The 14,968-nt window shown below is 53.7% G+C and overlaps 1 protein-coding gene across 2 annotated transcripts in view; it reads left to right on the top strand.

Annotated features, from left to right (window-relative positions):
- The window catches only part of ZFYVE28 (zinc finger FYVE-type containing 28), a 128,593-nt gene that overhangs the window by 75,144 nt on the left and 38,481 nt on the right, over positions 1-14,968 (top strand). For both annotated transcript variants that reach the window (XM_063108177.1, XM_063108178.1), the window contains exons 6-7: positions 1,087-1,176; positions 13,287-13,388. In XM_063108177.1, coding sequence (XP_062964247.1) covers positions 1,087-1,176; positions 13,287-13,388 — 192 coding nt within the window. The remainder of the gene's footprint in view (positions 1-1,086; positions 1,177-13,286; positions 13,389-14,968) is intronic.

Here is a 14,968-nt window from a genome sequence, read left to right as displayed (position 1 = left end):
CACCTCCCCACCTCCTCACCTCCTCACCTCTCACCTCTCACCTCCCCTCCCCACCTCCCCACCTCCTAACCTCTCACCTCCCCTCCCCACCTCCTCACCTCCTCACCTCTCACCTCCCCTCCCCACCTCCCCACCTCCCCACCTCTCACCTCCCGTCCCCACCTCCCCACCTCTCACCTTTCACCTCCCCTCCCCACCTCCCCACCTCCTCACCTCTCACCTCCCCTCCCCACCTCCCCACCTCCTCACCTCTCACCTCCCCTCCCCACCTCCCCACCTCTCACCTCCCCTCCCCACCTCCCCACCTCTCACCTCTCACCTCCCCTCTCCACCTCCCCACCTCCCCACCTCCTCACCTCTCACCTCCCATCCCCACCTCCTCACCTCCTGACCTCCCCTCCCCACCTCCTCACCTCCTCACCTCCCCTCCCCACCTCCCCACCTCCCCACCTCCTCTCCTCTCACGTCCCCTCCCCACCTCCCCACCTCCTCACCTCTCACCTCCCCTCCCCACCTCCTCTCTTCTCACCTCCCCTCCCCACCTCCCCACCTCCCCTCCTCTCCTCCTCTCACCTCCTCTCCCCACCTCCCCACCTCCTCACCTCTCACCTCCCCTCCCCACCTCCTCTCCTCTCACCTCCCCTCCCCACCTCCCCTCCTCCCCTCCTCTCACCTCCTCTCCCCACCTCCCTACCTCCTCACCTCTCACCTCCCCTCCCCACCTCCCCACCTCCCCACCTCCTCTCCTCTCCTCTCACCTCCCCTTCCCACCTCCCCACCTCCTCACCTCTCATCTCCCCTCCCCACCTCTCACCTCCCACCTCCCATCCCCACCTCCCCACCTCCCATCCCCACCTCCCCACCTCCTCACCTCTCACCTCCCCTCCGCACCTCCCCACCTCCCCACCTCCCCACCTCCTCACCTCCTCACCTCCCCACCTCCCCACCTCCCCACCCTCTCACCATCCCACCCTGTCTGCTGCGCTGGATGCAGGCGAGGGGTAAGCATGCAGGTCCCCTCTTGGGCCTGACCTGCAGCTGTGGCAGCCAGCCCCACTCCTGCTCATTCTCTCTCCCTTCGTCCAGGGCCCTGGTCTTCGGGTACCTGACCCAGGACATGATTGATGACTACGAGCCGGCCCTCATGTTCACTATTCCAAGGCTGGCCATCGTGTGGTGAGTGCCCTCCTGCCCGGATGGTCATTTAACAGAAACCTGTAGTGTTGTCACATCTGGTGGTGCCAGGCTCCTGTGGCTGTTGGTAAGTGGTGCTTACACCCCTGATGGGTGGCTGCTCAGCGGCCCCCGGGCAGCCCCCAGGCAGGCCTGCTGTCGTCCCTGGGCAGATGAGGAGCCAAGTGTTCTAAGTGCCTCCTGTGTACCTCGTTGGTGAGGGAGGGATCCACCACCCTGAACAGTTCAAGATGGCTAAACAAGCGCCCCAACACTGGACAGGGGGCATCGACAGCCACTGACTAGACACAGATGCTCACGGTCCAGGGGAGGTGCACACTGCATGTCACTCAGGGCCACAGGGGGTGCAGTCAGGCACAGAGGGACCATGCAAGGGCCATGAGAGGAAGGCTTTGTGGGAACAAGAGGACCAGGTGCCCCCTGGTTCCCCTGGGAGGTGGTGATTGGCTTGTTTGAATAATTTTGAAAGCTGGTGCTGGGGCGTAGGGGGGACGCCCATGAGGTGGAAGACCAGGTGGGGGCAGGTGGTCTGGCTGACAGGGAATCCCTGGTAGGGAGCCTTTCCCGCTGGGTGAGGGCACGTCAGGGAGCAAGGAGCACACAGGTGGGCCTTTGGGGTCCTGTGAGGCTCAAATATGTCACAGTAGCACATGGAATTTTAGGTCCTAAGTACACTGAGGCAGGAAGCATGTGGTTACTGGCTGAGCATCTGAGCTTCACAGGGCCAAGGTCAGAGTCTGGGTGTTCTGGGCTTGGTGCACTGCTGCTCAGCCACACCCTGACTCCAGACAGGGACTCCCCTGTCCCCCTGCCAGGTGGGCGGTCCTGGAGGGGGGAAGAGTGATGGGGCCATGGAGAGGTCTATGGAGCGGCACACTGGGCTTGTAGCAGGGAAGGTGGCCCAGTGAGCAGCTGGCGTGCAGGTGGGGAGCTGCTCAGAGAGTCAGGAGCGGGGAGTCCTCGGGACAGATGCCCACTGATGATGTGGACAACAGGGAGAGGGCCGGGGGAGCGTGGGGTGGCCACAGCTCAGGACCAGTCCAGGCTCAGGCCGTGGAGAGGACCCGCGAGGGCCTGGAGGGGAACCTGGAGCACAGGCACACGCAGCAGTGTGCTAGGGCGAGCACAGGCCCTCTCTCGTGGGAAGTGGGGTGCGGCAGGACAGGCCCAGCTTCCAGGGCCTGCAGAGGACAGAGGTGCCTCCCTCGACGGCAGGGACAAGTCGGGTGCCGTGTGCGGAAGGACGTGGTGCTGGGGCTTGAATCCAGACCCTGCCCTGGTCTGGGTCATGCACTCCCCTGTGTCCTCAGAGCTGCCTTCTCAGGGAGGTGTCTAGGGAGGTCTTTGGACGCTGTCTGGCTTTTCCAGAACCCCCTCGCAGTTCAGTGCCCCTGGCCCTGTTCCTTCTGTTATTTTTCCTCTTTTCTCACGGGTTCCTTCTTTCACAAGGTCAGCCAACCAGAAGAAGTGGGACTGGGTTCTGTCACAGCAGAGAGGTGACACTTGGGACTCTGCTTTATTGTTAGAATTTGGGGATTTCACTCTGTCTGAAGGTGCAGGAGTTGGAGGATGGGGTGTCCCCAGAGGCCGGTGGGAAAGTGCCTTGGAGTGAAGTGTCCTCAGGCAGAGGCGCCCCCACCACACAGAGCCCCTCCTTGGCTGGGCCACAGGCTCTGTTACGTTGTCTCCTTTCCAGGCAAACGTCTCTCTGGGCCAAACTCATCTGGAAGAAAGTAATGAGCGTTTGGGCCCTTACCTCTTTTCTTTGTTTAACAAATGAAACAGCAGAGCTCCTTTGGGTCAGAGCCTTATTTCTGCCAGCCGGGTGGGGGGCTGAGCCTTTCCTTGAAGAGCTAGGCCTTCCTCCTAGTGACACCGCAGCTTTAAGGTTCCAGCGGTGCCTTTGGAAACACAAAAACCCTGCCCTTTCTAAAATTCCCCTCGCAAGTGCTTGGGAGTGCAGTTGGCGCCGCATCCCCGCACGGAACCATGGTTCCTCTGGAGGCTCCACAGAGCCCCGCGTGCCGGTGGGTGTGCACGGTGCTCCTGCGGGTGCTCCTGGGTGCCGTAGAGCCCGCGGGGACGGAGGGAACCTGTTCAGAGCCTCCAGGGAATACCAGGCCTCTCTTAGCAGCAAACACTTTAAAAATAAAAGCGAGGTGACAAAGGCCCCACACACAGTGTTCCTGGATTATCACCCTCGAATCTGTTGCTGTGTTCGTTCAGCTCTGCATCCGCCTCTGTGTCGCCTCGATGCCAAGCACAGGTGGCTGCAGGACCATGGCGACTCCTCCCTGACCAGTTTCACTTTTGCCACTGGCTGACCTCACTCTTGCTCTGCCTGCTGGCGTCTGAGCTTTTGCTCCTCCTTCTGTCCTGTCTGGGTGAACAGCCCACCTGGGGGTCCTCGTCCTGGGAGACAGAGTGGCAGCCAGGGGCCCGGTGGGCAGGGGCTTTGTCCCGGGTGGTCCTCTCCTGGAGGCACCAGTGTGGGGTCCCTTGGGCTCGGGCTGGAGGGAGGGCCTGGAGAGGGCCTGAGGGGACCTCGAGGAGATGATGGGTGGCTCAGAGCGTAGGGAGGAGGCAGGGAGAGCGGTTGCAGGAGCTGAAGCCCAGGTGCGGGGAGCAGGCGTAGGGGGCAGCTGAGAGGGTCGCCCCAGAAGCAGGTCTCTCATCTCAGAGCCAGGCTGTGGGTCTGAGCAGTCGTGAGGTGCGCCAGGCTGTAGTCAAAATCCTCCACTGGGAAGGAGCGGATGAGAGCCCAGCTGTGAGCGGATCCTAAAGCTGCCCCCTCTGGGCTGCCCTCCGGTCCCTGAGGACCTGCAGCCCACCTCCCTCTCTCCCTCCTCTTGGTCCACAGTGGCCGCTCAGGGCAAGATGGGCAGAGGCCACAGCTGCCCGGGGCAGCGCCCAGGACTCTCCTCCCTGTGTGCACTCAGCGAGCATGTATGGAGTGACTACTGAGTTCCTGGCCCCCTGCTTGTCCTAGGGATACTGCGATGCTGTGAGGGAGATGGACAGGAGGGTGGACAGGAGAGCAGTTGCTGTGGCGAGTTCTGGATACTGGGGGTGGGGGCACCATGCAGGGACCCCCCTGGGGTGGACAGGAGCTGGAGGCTCCACGGAGAGGCTCCTAAGGCAGCTGGCCCGGAGCAAAGCTCCTGAAGCCGGAGTGGGGGCTGGTCAGGCAATGGACCGTGGGCTGGGGGTACTCAGGGCAGGCAGGCAGCACACGCAAAGGGGCACAGGCAGCGCCAGGGCTGGAGCGAGGACAGGGTGATTCACCCTGGTAGCCCCAGTGGCTCCAGTGGCCAGCATTCCTGGGACCACACCCTCGCAGGATCCTGTGTCTGTGATGTGGGTGTCTTGGGACCCCATGTGGCAGTCAGAGCAGAGAGGGAGGGGTGGCAGAGCTGGGGATGGAGCTTCTCTGCTGCCCCCTCCCCTTTACTCCTGTGCTCCCCAGAGCTCCCGCCCCTCCCACCCAGCAAATACAGTGTTCTAGACAATGATGGGACGTTTACCAAGCACTGGCTGCGCCCAGGCCCCCACCCCCTTCTGAGTCTTCACGCAGTAATTCTACCCTCTGAGAAATCCTCTTGCTCCATGGCTGAGGGGCTCCTGGAGGTGGAGGCTCTGCTCAAGGTGGCGGAACCAAGTCCAGCTGGAGGGTCCAGAGCCTGCTCTTCCTCTGTGACAAAAGAAAGCAGAAACTCTCAACTGTGGCCAGCAGGGGAGGCCTGCTGCAGGGGGAGGTGGTGGTAAACTGAGGCCTGAAAGGTCAGCAGGGCAGGGTAGGGCCCTAGAGGGTTCTGGAGGAGGCCACTGTGGGCTGGCAGGGGTTTGGCCTTGGGAATGGGCCAGTGAGGACTAAAGGGGCTGGGGTCAGCCCTGTGGGGACGTGCTCTGAGCTGCTGGGGGTGGGGGCAGGGGGCCCCCTCTGGAGACCAGTCCCTGCTGCTGGTGGGGACGTGTCCTGGGGAGAAGGTGAATCTCCTCAAAGTTCTGACTCCGACAAACTGGGTTTACTTTTAAGGATTTATCTTAAACCAATTCCTTTAAAAGAATAAAGAAACAAAACCTCTAGATCCAGTGGTCACTTCCCAGTGTCCTGGTCTGACTGTCCCCATCAGCACAGCCCTGGTGGCTCCACTGGAGGCTCCTCAGTCCTGTCTACACTCGCTCCTTCCTTCTGTGTGCTCATCCCTGCAGCTCTGCTTTGGGCATGGAGCGCTTCCCAGACCTGTGCGGAGCGAGACCCTGCCAGTCAGTCCCTTCCCAACACCCTCCACCCCCGTTGCTGGGCAGGGTGGGCAGCCCCTCCTTCCTGTCTTGCCCTCCCGCCAGGATGTTTCCGCATGGGCCCACAGGCTCCTACCCTCCCCAGATAAGCCCCTCACCTACCCGTGTTCCATGGATGGTCTTTTTAAAGCAGAAGGCGGTCACCTTGCCGGTGGCTCCCGTACCCCAGCAGCCTCACTGCTGTTTTCTGCCTTGGTGTTTTCCACGGCACCCCCCATGCCCTTGCCTCCCCCAATTTCCACTCCAGTGTCCCCTCCACCACGCCCAGCTGCCCGCTACCTCTCACACTCTGCATGATTTACATACTTTGTGTTATTTATTTTTTATCAGCGTTATTGAGATATAATTCACTACCACATGACTCGCCTGTCTAAAGTGTACAATTCAGTGGTTTTTGGTGCATTCACAGTTGTGTAACCACAGTCACTCCTAATTTCAGAACATTTTTATCACCCTACAAGGACACCCCTTACCTATTAGCAGTCACCTCACCCCCTGTACTCCCTCACCCCATCCCCAGCCCAGGGAACCACTAATCCATTTTCTGTTTCTGTGGACTTGCCTGTTTGGGTTACTCATACAATGTGATTTGCACTGTTTTTGTGTCTTCCCCACGATGCTGAATCACCGGGAGGGCAGCGGGGTTCACCTCCTTTGTTCACTCACGTGCCCCAGTGCCTGGCATGGGGAGCACAGTGGACCTTTGCAGTTTTGTTGCACTGATCGGACGGGGCACAACTATGAATTTGCAAAGACTATCCCGGAAGTATTACTTGTAGTCGTAATAAATTGAGGGTGTGTGTGTGGATATCCAGAATGAAGGGATTGATTGAAAATGATGCTTCAGGCATTTAAATAATATTGGAGAAAAATCCCTAATGCCGTGCAAAAACATCCTCAGTGTATTAATGTTTGGTACAAAACGTTGTTACCAAATGGTGTCTCTACTTTACAAAATTTCTTAACATTGTTGACCTAAAAGAAACTGAGGCCAAGCATGTAAAGCGTAAGGTTTATCGAGCCAATATGATGATTGCACCTGGGGAGACACACAGGTCAGGTTGCTCCAAGATATGTGCTTTGAAGGGAACCAGCAGAGCTTAGCATTTTATAATCACAAGAAAGGGGGAAAATAAAGCAGAGAGAGAAGAGGACAGCCCCCCTTTATCATAACATCAGTTTTTCTATTGGTTGCACGTGCCCTACTGATTTTGAATTGTTACTGGGTTGCATCCTACGCACAGGGATCTGCATGTACGTAAGGGTTACAAGAAGCATTCTTGGTTATTTTGTGACTCTCCTGGTGACAGAACATCTACTTCTTAGTTAAAATAGCTTCATGATAATGTTTTCCAGGACATGGGATGTAACTACAGACTTATTTCAGGTATCCCAAGGTACTAGAATTTAGCTTACCTAGTCAGAGCAGATATTTTTCGTTATAAACATGATACGCAAAACTTTTGTAAACAGAGACCAAAGCACTAAATGTTCTTTTTTTATTGTGGTAAAATATACATATCATAAAATTTACCATTTGAACCTTTTCTGAGTGTACAATTCAGTGGCATTAAGCACATTCATCACACTGTTGGGCAGCCGTCACCTCCATGCACGTTCAGAACTTTTCCGTCTTCACAGACTGAAACTCTGTCCCCATTAAACCTGAACTCCCTGCTCCCTCATCCCCCCAGCCCCTGGCAACCACCATTCTACTTCCTGTCTCCATGATTTTGACAACTCTAGAGACCTCATATAAGTGGAATCATACAATATTTGTTATTTTGTGACTGGCTTATTTTGCTTAGTATAATGTTTTCATGATTCATCCAAGTTGCAGTATGCGTCCGAATTTTCTTCCTGTTTAGGCTGAGTAATATTCCATTGCATATAATTAAATGTTGTTTTATAAGAGATGTGCAATAACATTCAAAAGAATAAAATATCTAGGAATAAATTTAACCAAAGAGGTGAAAGACATGGATATTGAAAAATACAAAACATTGCTAAAAAAAATTTAAAAGGACCTAATTAAATGGAAAGACATCCCATGTTCATGGATTGGAAGACTTAATATATTTAGGATGGCAATACTAATCCCTATCAAAACTTTTCCAGAAATGGAAAAGCTGTTCCTCAAATTTGTATGGAACTGCAATGGGCCCTAAATAGCCAAAACAATATCAAAAGAGAAAGAATTTGCAGCACTCACACATCCTGATTTCCAAACTTACTACAAATCAAAGCAGTGTGGTATTGGTATAAGGACAGATGTGCAGGCCAATGGAGTAGAACTGAGAGGCCAGAAATAAGCTCAAGCATCTTGGCCGCTTGATCTTTAACAAGGGTGCCCAGACCATTTAATGAGGAAAGAGCCATCTCTTCAACAAATGTTGCTGGGATAGCCACATGCAAGAGAACGAAGTTGGACCCTGTGATGGTTAATTTTGTGTGTCAACTTGGCTAAGCCACAGTACCCAGGTATGTGGTCAAATACCGGTCTGGATGCTACTGTGTAAGTACTTTAAAGATGAGATTAATGTTTAAATCAGTACACTTTGAGTTCAGCAGATTACCCTCCATAATGTGGGCAGGCCTCATCCAATAGGTTGAAGTCCTTAAGAGAAAACAGACTGAGATCCCACAAGTAGGAGAGAATTCTGCTCCAGACTTGACCTTCAGACTTGAGCTGCAATGTCAGACCTCCCCGCCCGGGCCACCAGCCTGCTGACCTGCCCTGCAGATTGTGCACTTACCCGCCTCCACAATTGCATGAACCAGTTCCTTAACATAAGTCTCTCTTTCTCTCATTCTATTTTCTGGAGAACCCTAACTAATACAGGGGTAAATCTTCATGTTCTCAGATTTGGCAGTAGACTATTAGATTTAACACCAAAAGCACTAGCAAGAAAAGAAAAGAGTAGATAAACTAAACTTCATCAAAATTAAAAACTTTGGTGCATCAAAGGACATTATCAAGAAAGTGAAAAGACAACCCGCAGAATGGGAGAAAATATTTGCAAATCATTTATCTGATAAAAGTTTAGATCCCAGAATATAGAAAGAATCCTTAACAACACAACAACAGAGAGACAATCCAGGTCAAAACTGGGCTGTATTAGTCCATTTCTGTTGCTTATTACGAATACCTGAAACTGAGTAATTTATAAAGAAACAAAATTTATTTCTTACAGTTTTGGAGTCTGGGAAGTCCATGGTCCAAGGACACATCTGGTGAGGGTTATCTGGGTGGGAACTCTCTACGGGGTCCCCTGGTGGCCAGGGTGTCACATGTTAAGAATGGCAAGAGCTCTTTCATGTGCTCCTTAAAAAGCCACCAGTCCGCGCCCAAGATGACTTGCTACTCCATGAAGGGATTAATCCATTCATGAGGGCATGGTCCTCACAATCCAGTCACCTCTCAAGGGCCCTCCTTTCAAATATCATAATTGGATTTCCCACCTTCTTAATGCTGTTACAATGGGGATCAAGTTTCCAACACATGAACTTCTAGGGGACATGTTTGACTGATAGTGTGGGCAAAGACTTTAATAGACATTTCTCCAAAGAAGATAGAAACAAATGGCCAAGAAGCACACGAAAAGATGTTCAACGTCATTGGTCATTAAGGAAATGCAAAACGAAACCTCAATGAGGTATCACTTCACACCTACCAGCATGGCTGTAATTAAAGAAAACTGAAAAGAGGGCTGGCCAGTTAGCTCGCTTGGGAGAGTGTGGTGCTGATAACACCAGTGTCAAGGGCTCCGGACTGTCCATTAAAAAAAAAAAAAAACTGAAAAGAGTAAGCATTGGTGAGGATGTGGAGAAGTAGGAACTTTGCACACTGCTGGTGGGAGTGGAAAATGATGTGGCTGCTATGGAAAACAGGTTGGTGGTTCCTTAAAAAGTTAAACATAGAATTATACGATCCACATGGTAATACCAAATATCCTGGGCAATATCATGTACCCTCCTAGGCACATACCAAGGACAATGAGAACATCCACATGAAACTTACTCATGAATGTTTATGCAGCATTACTCCTAATAGCCGGAAGGCAGAAACAGCCCAGATGTCCATCAGTGGATGAATGGGTAAAGGCATTGCATATACATGAGGGTGCTTCAAAAAGTTCATGGAAAAGTAGAATTGAAGGATGATATAAATCTTTCCATGAACGTTTTGAAGTACCCTCATACATACAATGGAATATTATTCAGCCATGCAAAGGAACGAAGTTCTGACCTGAGCTGCAATGTGGACGATCCTTGATAACATGATGTTAAGTGAAAGAAACCAGTCAAAAGGTCATGTAGGATTCCATTTATGTCGAATGTACAGAATAGGCAAATTCAGAGACAGAGAGTAGATTAGAGGCTGCCTGGGGGTGGGGGTGGGGACGTGGGGGGTGATTACTTAGAGGGTGTTCTTCTTTGATGATAAAAAGGTTTTGAAAAAAAGAGGGGATATTTGCCCAGTATTGTGACTGCGATAAATGCCACAGAACTGTACACTTTAAAATGCTTAGGAGTATGTTATGTGAACTTCATCTCAACTTTAAAAAAAAAGAAAAAGAGAAGACTGGCCACCTGCCCTTCCAGTGGGGTCCCCTGGTGTCCCCCCATGCTGGGTGCCCTCTAACCTGCTCGCCTGGGCTGGACCTGGGCCAGGCCCTCACGTTGCCGTCTACAAGCCCCGCCCATGCCCATGCCTCAAGATCTGGCACCTGCTTGCCAGGCTCAGCAGCGTTGCTGCCTTGCCCACTTTGGTGATGGCACAGACATGGACCTGTGTGGCCTGTGCTGGTGTGATGCCTGGGTCTCCCAGACCTGTCAGGCAGTAGCCACTGGCAGCAGCCGCTGCAGACTCAGCTGTTTCCTTCAGTGGCTCATTCCTGGGCCTCGTTCTGCAGCTGCCCCCTGGTTCTCTGCTAGATTCCTGCAAGTGCTGAGCCCGGTGCAGAGGCTGCCATCCAGGGTCCACTCTGCATCCCCCCACCCCTTGCCCCTGCTGCACGGACATTTGCTGCGTGCTTGCTGGGACATGAAGCACTGGGACTGGAGACCAACTTCACCATTGTCCACAGAGATGCCAGATCTGTGGGGACACAGCCTGGCTGTCCCATGTGCCTTCTCTGCACTTGCCAGGTGGTCCATGCACTTCCCAGAGCTGCTGAGCAGGAGGGCTAAGCCAGCATAGAGCACATGGTGCCTGGAGTGCTCTAGCATGTGGGAACAGATATCGCTGTTGGACACTGGGACACAGCCAAGAGGACGTCCTCAGGTCCCCCAACTGCTCATGGGAGGGGCTGGGCATGGCAGACTTGGTGGTCTGTGCACTGAGCCCTCATAATTAATGGGTTCTTTTCTGCGGCCCCAGACCAACAGGCCCTGCTCACAGGGTGGGTCTCATCTCAGCACCATGCCAGGCCATGCGACCAGGCGAGCCCCTTCTCGCTGCACTGATGAGGCAGCAGTGTCCTCCCCTGGGCCACGCCACTGCCAGGTGTGGGCAGGGAGTGAGGTGCCTAGTCGGGCAGACACCAGGTGAACTGATCATTGCAGGCTGAATCCCAGGTGCAGAGTCAGGGGAGCTCTGCCCAGGGTTACAGGAGGCTTCCCTGCGGAGGGACCGCCAGAGTCGGGTGCCTGCCCGGCTGCGTTCTGGAAGTCGAGATTGCCAGGAATCCAGGGCAGGGGTTCACCAACCCCCTGCTTGTCTGTCTGTTCTCACTTGGTCTTTGTCCTGAGACCTCCTGGTTTATCTGTGAAGTTAAGGTTCTATCTTGGGAAATTGTCCCTTGAATTCTGTTCATTTAATCAGAACTGTCATCTCATGTAAGATCTAGAAAACAGACCAAATGGCAAATGGCACAGAGGCCTGGCTATGGGTGTCTCAGGACACAGACCTTCATCACAGCCCAGACTCTCCTGTGGCCCAGTGTGAGTGGCCACAATAGGCCACCAGTCACGGCTGTCAAACCCCAAGACGTGGCATAGCCCATGTTTTTCTTGTGACTTTTGAATCTTCTTGCACATGAAACCCAACCTTTTTAAGGGAAAACAGTCCCTTCATTCAATTCCGTTAATCAGTTTTTCTCACTGAACTGGATGTGTTGGATGAAAAGACTGTTCCTGAACCATGGAGACTCCGGGTTGGATCGTGTATTAGTCCGTTTCTGTTGCTTATAATAAAATATATGGGACTGGGTGATTTATAAGAAAACAAAACTTATTGCTTACAGTTTCTGAGGCTGGGAAGTCCAAAGTCCAAGGAACATATCTACATCTGGTGGGGGTGACAGTGACCCAGGAGTCTCACATTGCAAGGTGGTGGAGCAGAGAGAGCGGAGAGAGTGACAGACAGACTCTCCTTTTAAAGTCCTCAGCACCTCGCCCCTGACCACCATTGTTAATCCATTCACTACTGCAGGGTCCTACAATCCAGTCACCTCTTCAAGGCTCCACCTTTCAATTACCATAATAGGATTTCCCACCCTCTTAACAGTCACAGTGGGGGCTAAGTTTCTAACACATAAAACTTGGGGTACACAATTCAAGCTTCAGTGAGTTTTGGGAGGACATAATTCAATTCACTACAGGTGATGATGACTGGACCCCTATCCTGGCCGTGAGACCCTGTCACATTTGCAGAGAGAGACATGCAGGTGACACTTCATGCAGATGAGCCTGCATGGCCATCGTCTGCACTCTGATGAGGAAGCAAGGGGACAGGTGTTGCATGTATGGGTGGGCGTCCCCTGGGCACCTGAGACTTGCCAAGACCCAAGCTGTGTGGTCCTGAAAGACCCAGGAGGAAGCGACCAGAGAAGGGACCTCCAGGGATGGATGCTCTCAAGGGGAGGTGGGTCTGGACATGGGTGATGGAGGTGCTGGGAGCTGGGCCAGGGGGGTTGAATGTGGTGCTGCCTGTGGAACTTAGGGCCGCCCACAGGTGGCCTCTGAGCAGGGTCGGCCTTCAGTGGGTGTTGAGCTGAATGCTGGGATGGGGACCACGAGGAAAGCCAGCCTGGTGCACCGGGCCCCGGTTCTGGGGAGGCAGTGCCTCTCGAGCAGTGGGCACCGGAAGAGGGCGGGTCCTGCGGGGGGAGGCAGAAGGCTGCTTTCTGCGTTGAAGGGTGACAGCATTGGTCAGGCTGGTGGGAGGGAGCCCCCAGGACCCAATTCTCACCCCCAGCGTGTGTCTTGCTTTGGGTCTAATTCTCATAAACCTCCACAGATAAATTTAAACAAAAATCCAGTTTTTCCATTTTCAAGGAGGTCGATTTCGGTAACGAATCTCATTCATGTGATTGCAACACTGCTGTGTACAGACTTATTTTTATGATTATGATCCCTCCAATGAGCATAAGCTAATCAACTTTAAAAGATGCTAAAGTCTGGGTAATAATTTTCATTGCTCTTTCTTTTTTTTTTTTTTTAAAGATGACTGGTAAGGGAATCTTAATGATTGACTTGGTGTTGTCAGCACTACACTCAGCCAGTGAGCTAACCGGCCATCCCTATATGGGATCCGAACCTGTGGCCTTGGTGTTATCAGCACCACACTCTCCTGAGTGAGCCACGGGCTGGCCCATTCATTGCTTTTTCTAAGTGTCTGTAACGTTCGGCCCCAGGAGGCTACGGGAGAGACCACGCCTGTGTGGGTGCAGTGCTGCCGCAAGGCCAGCCACACGCGGGCTCCTTGTGGTTCTAAGCTGGGAGGTCCTGAGCTCGTCCAGAGGGCCACAGGCCTAACCACGCTGGTTTTTGTGTCTCAAATGCAGTGGCCTCGTGGTCTATGCGGATGGACCCCTGAACTTGGAGCGCAAGGTGGAAGACATGTCCGAGCTGTTCCGGCCCTTCCACACGTTGCTGCGGAAAATAAGGTGGGGGGTTGGAGGGAGGGGAAAGGGGAAGCGGGGAGTGGGAGGGGGGGCTCTCCCCTTAGAAGCCTGCCCAGCATGGCCAGCCTGGCGCCAGGCTTCCTTTCTGGACCCAGAGAGCATGGAGCCTGCCTGTGAGGAGCCAGAGAAGTGAGCCCCACAGCTGTGGGCTTTTCCCTCACCCCTGGGCCTTGGGGTGGTCTTTGGGGAGTCGGTTGGGGGTGCTCCATCCTGGGGATGTGACCCCAGACCCAGAGGCCATGGGAGGACCTGGGGAGGAGACAGAAATGAATGGGAAGCTTGGCCACGCTGAGGCCAGGCAGGAGTGCGGTGCTCCAGCAGGTGGGGGCTTGCAGGAGGGGCCCGGGAGCTCCAGCAGGTGGAGGCTTGCAGGGGGGGTTCAGGAGCTCCAGCAGGTGGGGGCTTGCAGGAGCCCGGGAGCTCCAGCAGGTGGGGGCTTGCAGGGGGGGTCCAGGAGCTCCAGCATACAGGGGCTTGCAGGAGGGGCCTGGGAGCCAGGGCCTGGGAGCCAGCGGAGGCACGTGCTCCCTTGGCCAGTGCAGGCGATGGAGCGAGCAGGTCTGGAGGCAGAGTGTTGGCTTCTGGGGGGGTGGGGATCAAGGCAAGCAGCTCCTGTAGTGTCTCAGAAGTCAAGCCTTTTCCATCAAGGATGAGCTATTTAAAATCCCCAGGCCCCATCCAATATCGTTTTTGGCATATTATCCCCAAAAGCCAGTGTAGATGGAATGTGACTGTGCCGCTGCCCTGGGGTGGCAGGACCCAGTTGTGCAGCCCCCAGGCTACCCTGCCTATCACCCCCTTGGAGTCTCTGCCATGCTCCCCACAGATGGAAAACAGAGAATCTACAGAGCAGCCCAGGGCTGCTCCAGGGACAGGGCTTGAGGACTTATCAGTCACTGTGTGGTCCTCTGTGGTCCAGTGTTCACAAACAGAGCGTCAGAAACCGCAGCCTTCACCTCAGGATCGTATGTCACCCTGGGAAGGGAAAGCCAGAAAGAGGTATCTAAACAGACTACTTAAAAACGAACATGGAGTCAATCATAAAATAATTGATGAAGAGGGTGAAATTTTGTGAGTGGATATTGTAATAAATGTGTGCTTTTGAATATGGGCAGACATGACTAGGCATCTCCACGTGTGTTTAGAAAACGTGGACGACTTTTGCTTTGGGACTGACAGGGTGCCTCAGGTTGCAGCAGGCTGCTCTCCAGCTGCAAGAACTGGATATTTGACAAATCTTATTCTTAAAGGTAACTGAGCTATGGAAGGGAGGATCCGGAGAGGGGAGAGCCCTTCAGAGATGAGCTGATAGTCTCCTCTGGCTGTTTTCCCCCCCAGGAAGCAATTGAAGATTCCAGTCTTGTCCAGAGCTTAGGCTTCCTAGGCAAAGAGTCTCCGCTGGGGAAAGAGAATCTAATCACTGGGGGCTGGTGGAACCCATTGGACACTTGGGGGCATGCAAGCAGCACACCTGCCAGGTTCTGGGGAGGCAGGGGAAAAAAGAAAAAGTAAGCTTCTAATTGCTAAGTGCAGTTCTGGGGCACTTAGGAGACTAAGCATGC

The sequence above is a fragment of the Cynocephalus volans genome, chromosome 9 (assembly GCF_027409185.1).
Source record: "Cynocephalus volans isolate mCynVol1 chromosome 9, mCynVol1.pri, whole genome shotgun sequence".
NCBI lineage: Eukaryota > Metazoa > Chordata > Mammalia > Dermoptera > Cynocephalidae > Cynocephalus > Cynocephalus volans.
Note: the sequence above shows the minus strand (reverse complement) of the source record. Positions and strands in the feature narration are given on the sequence as shown.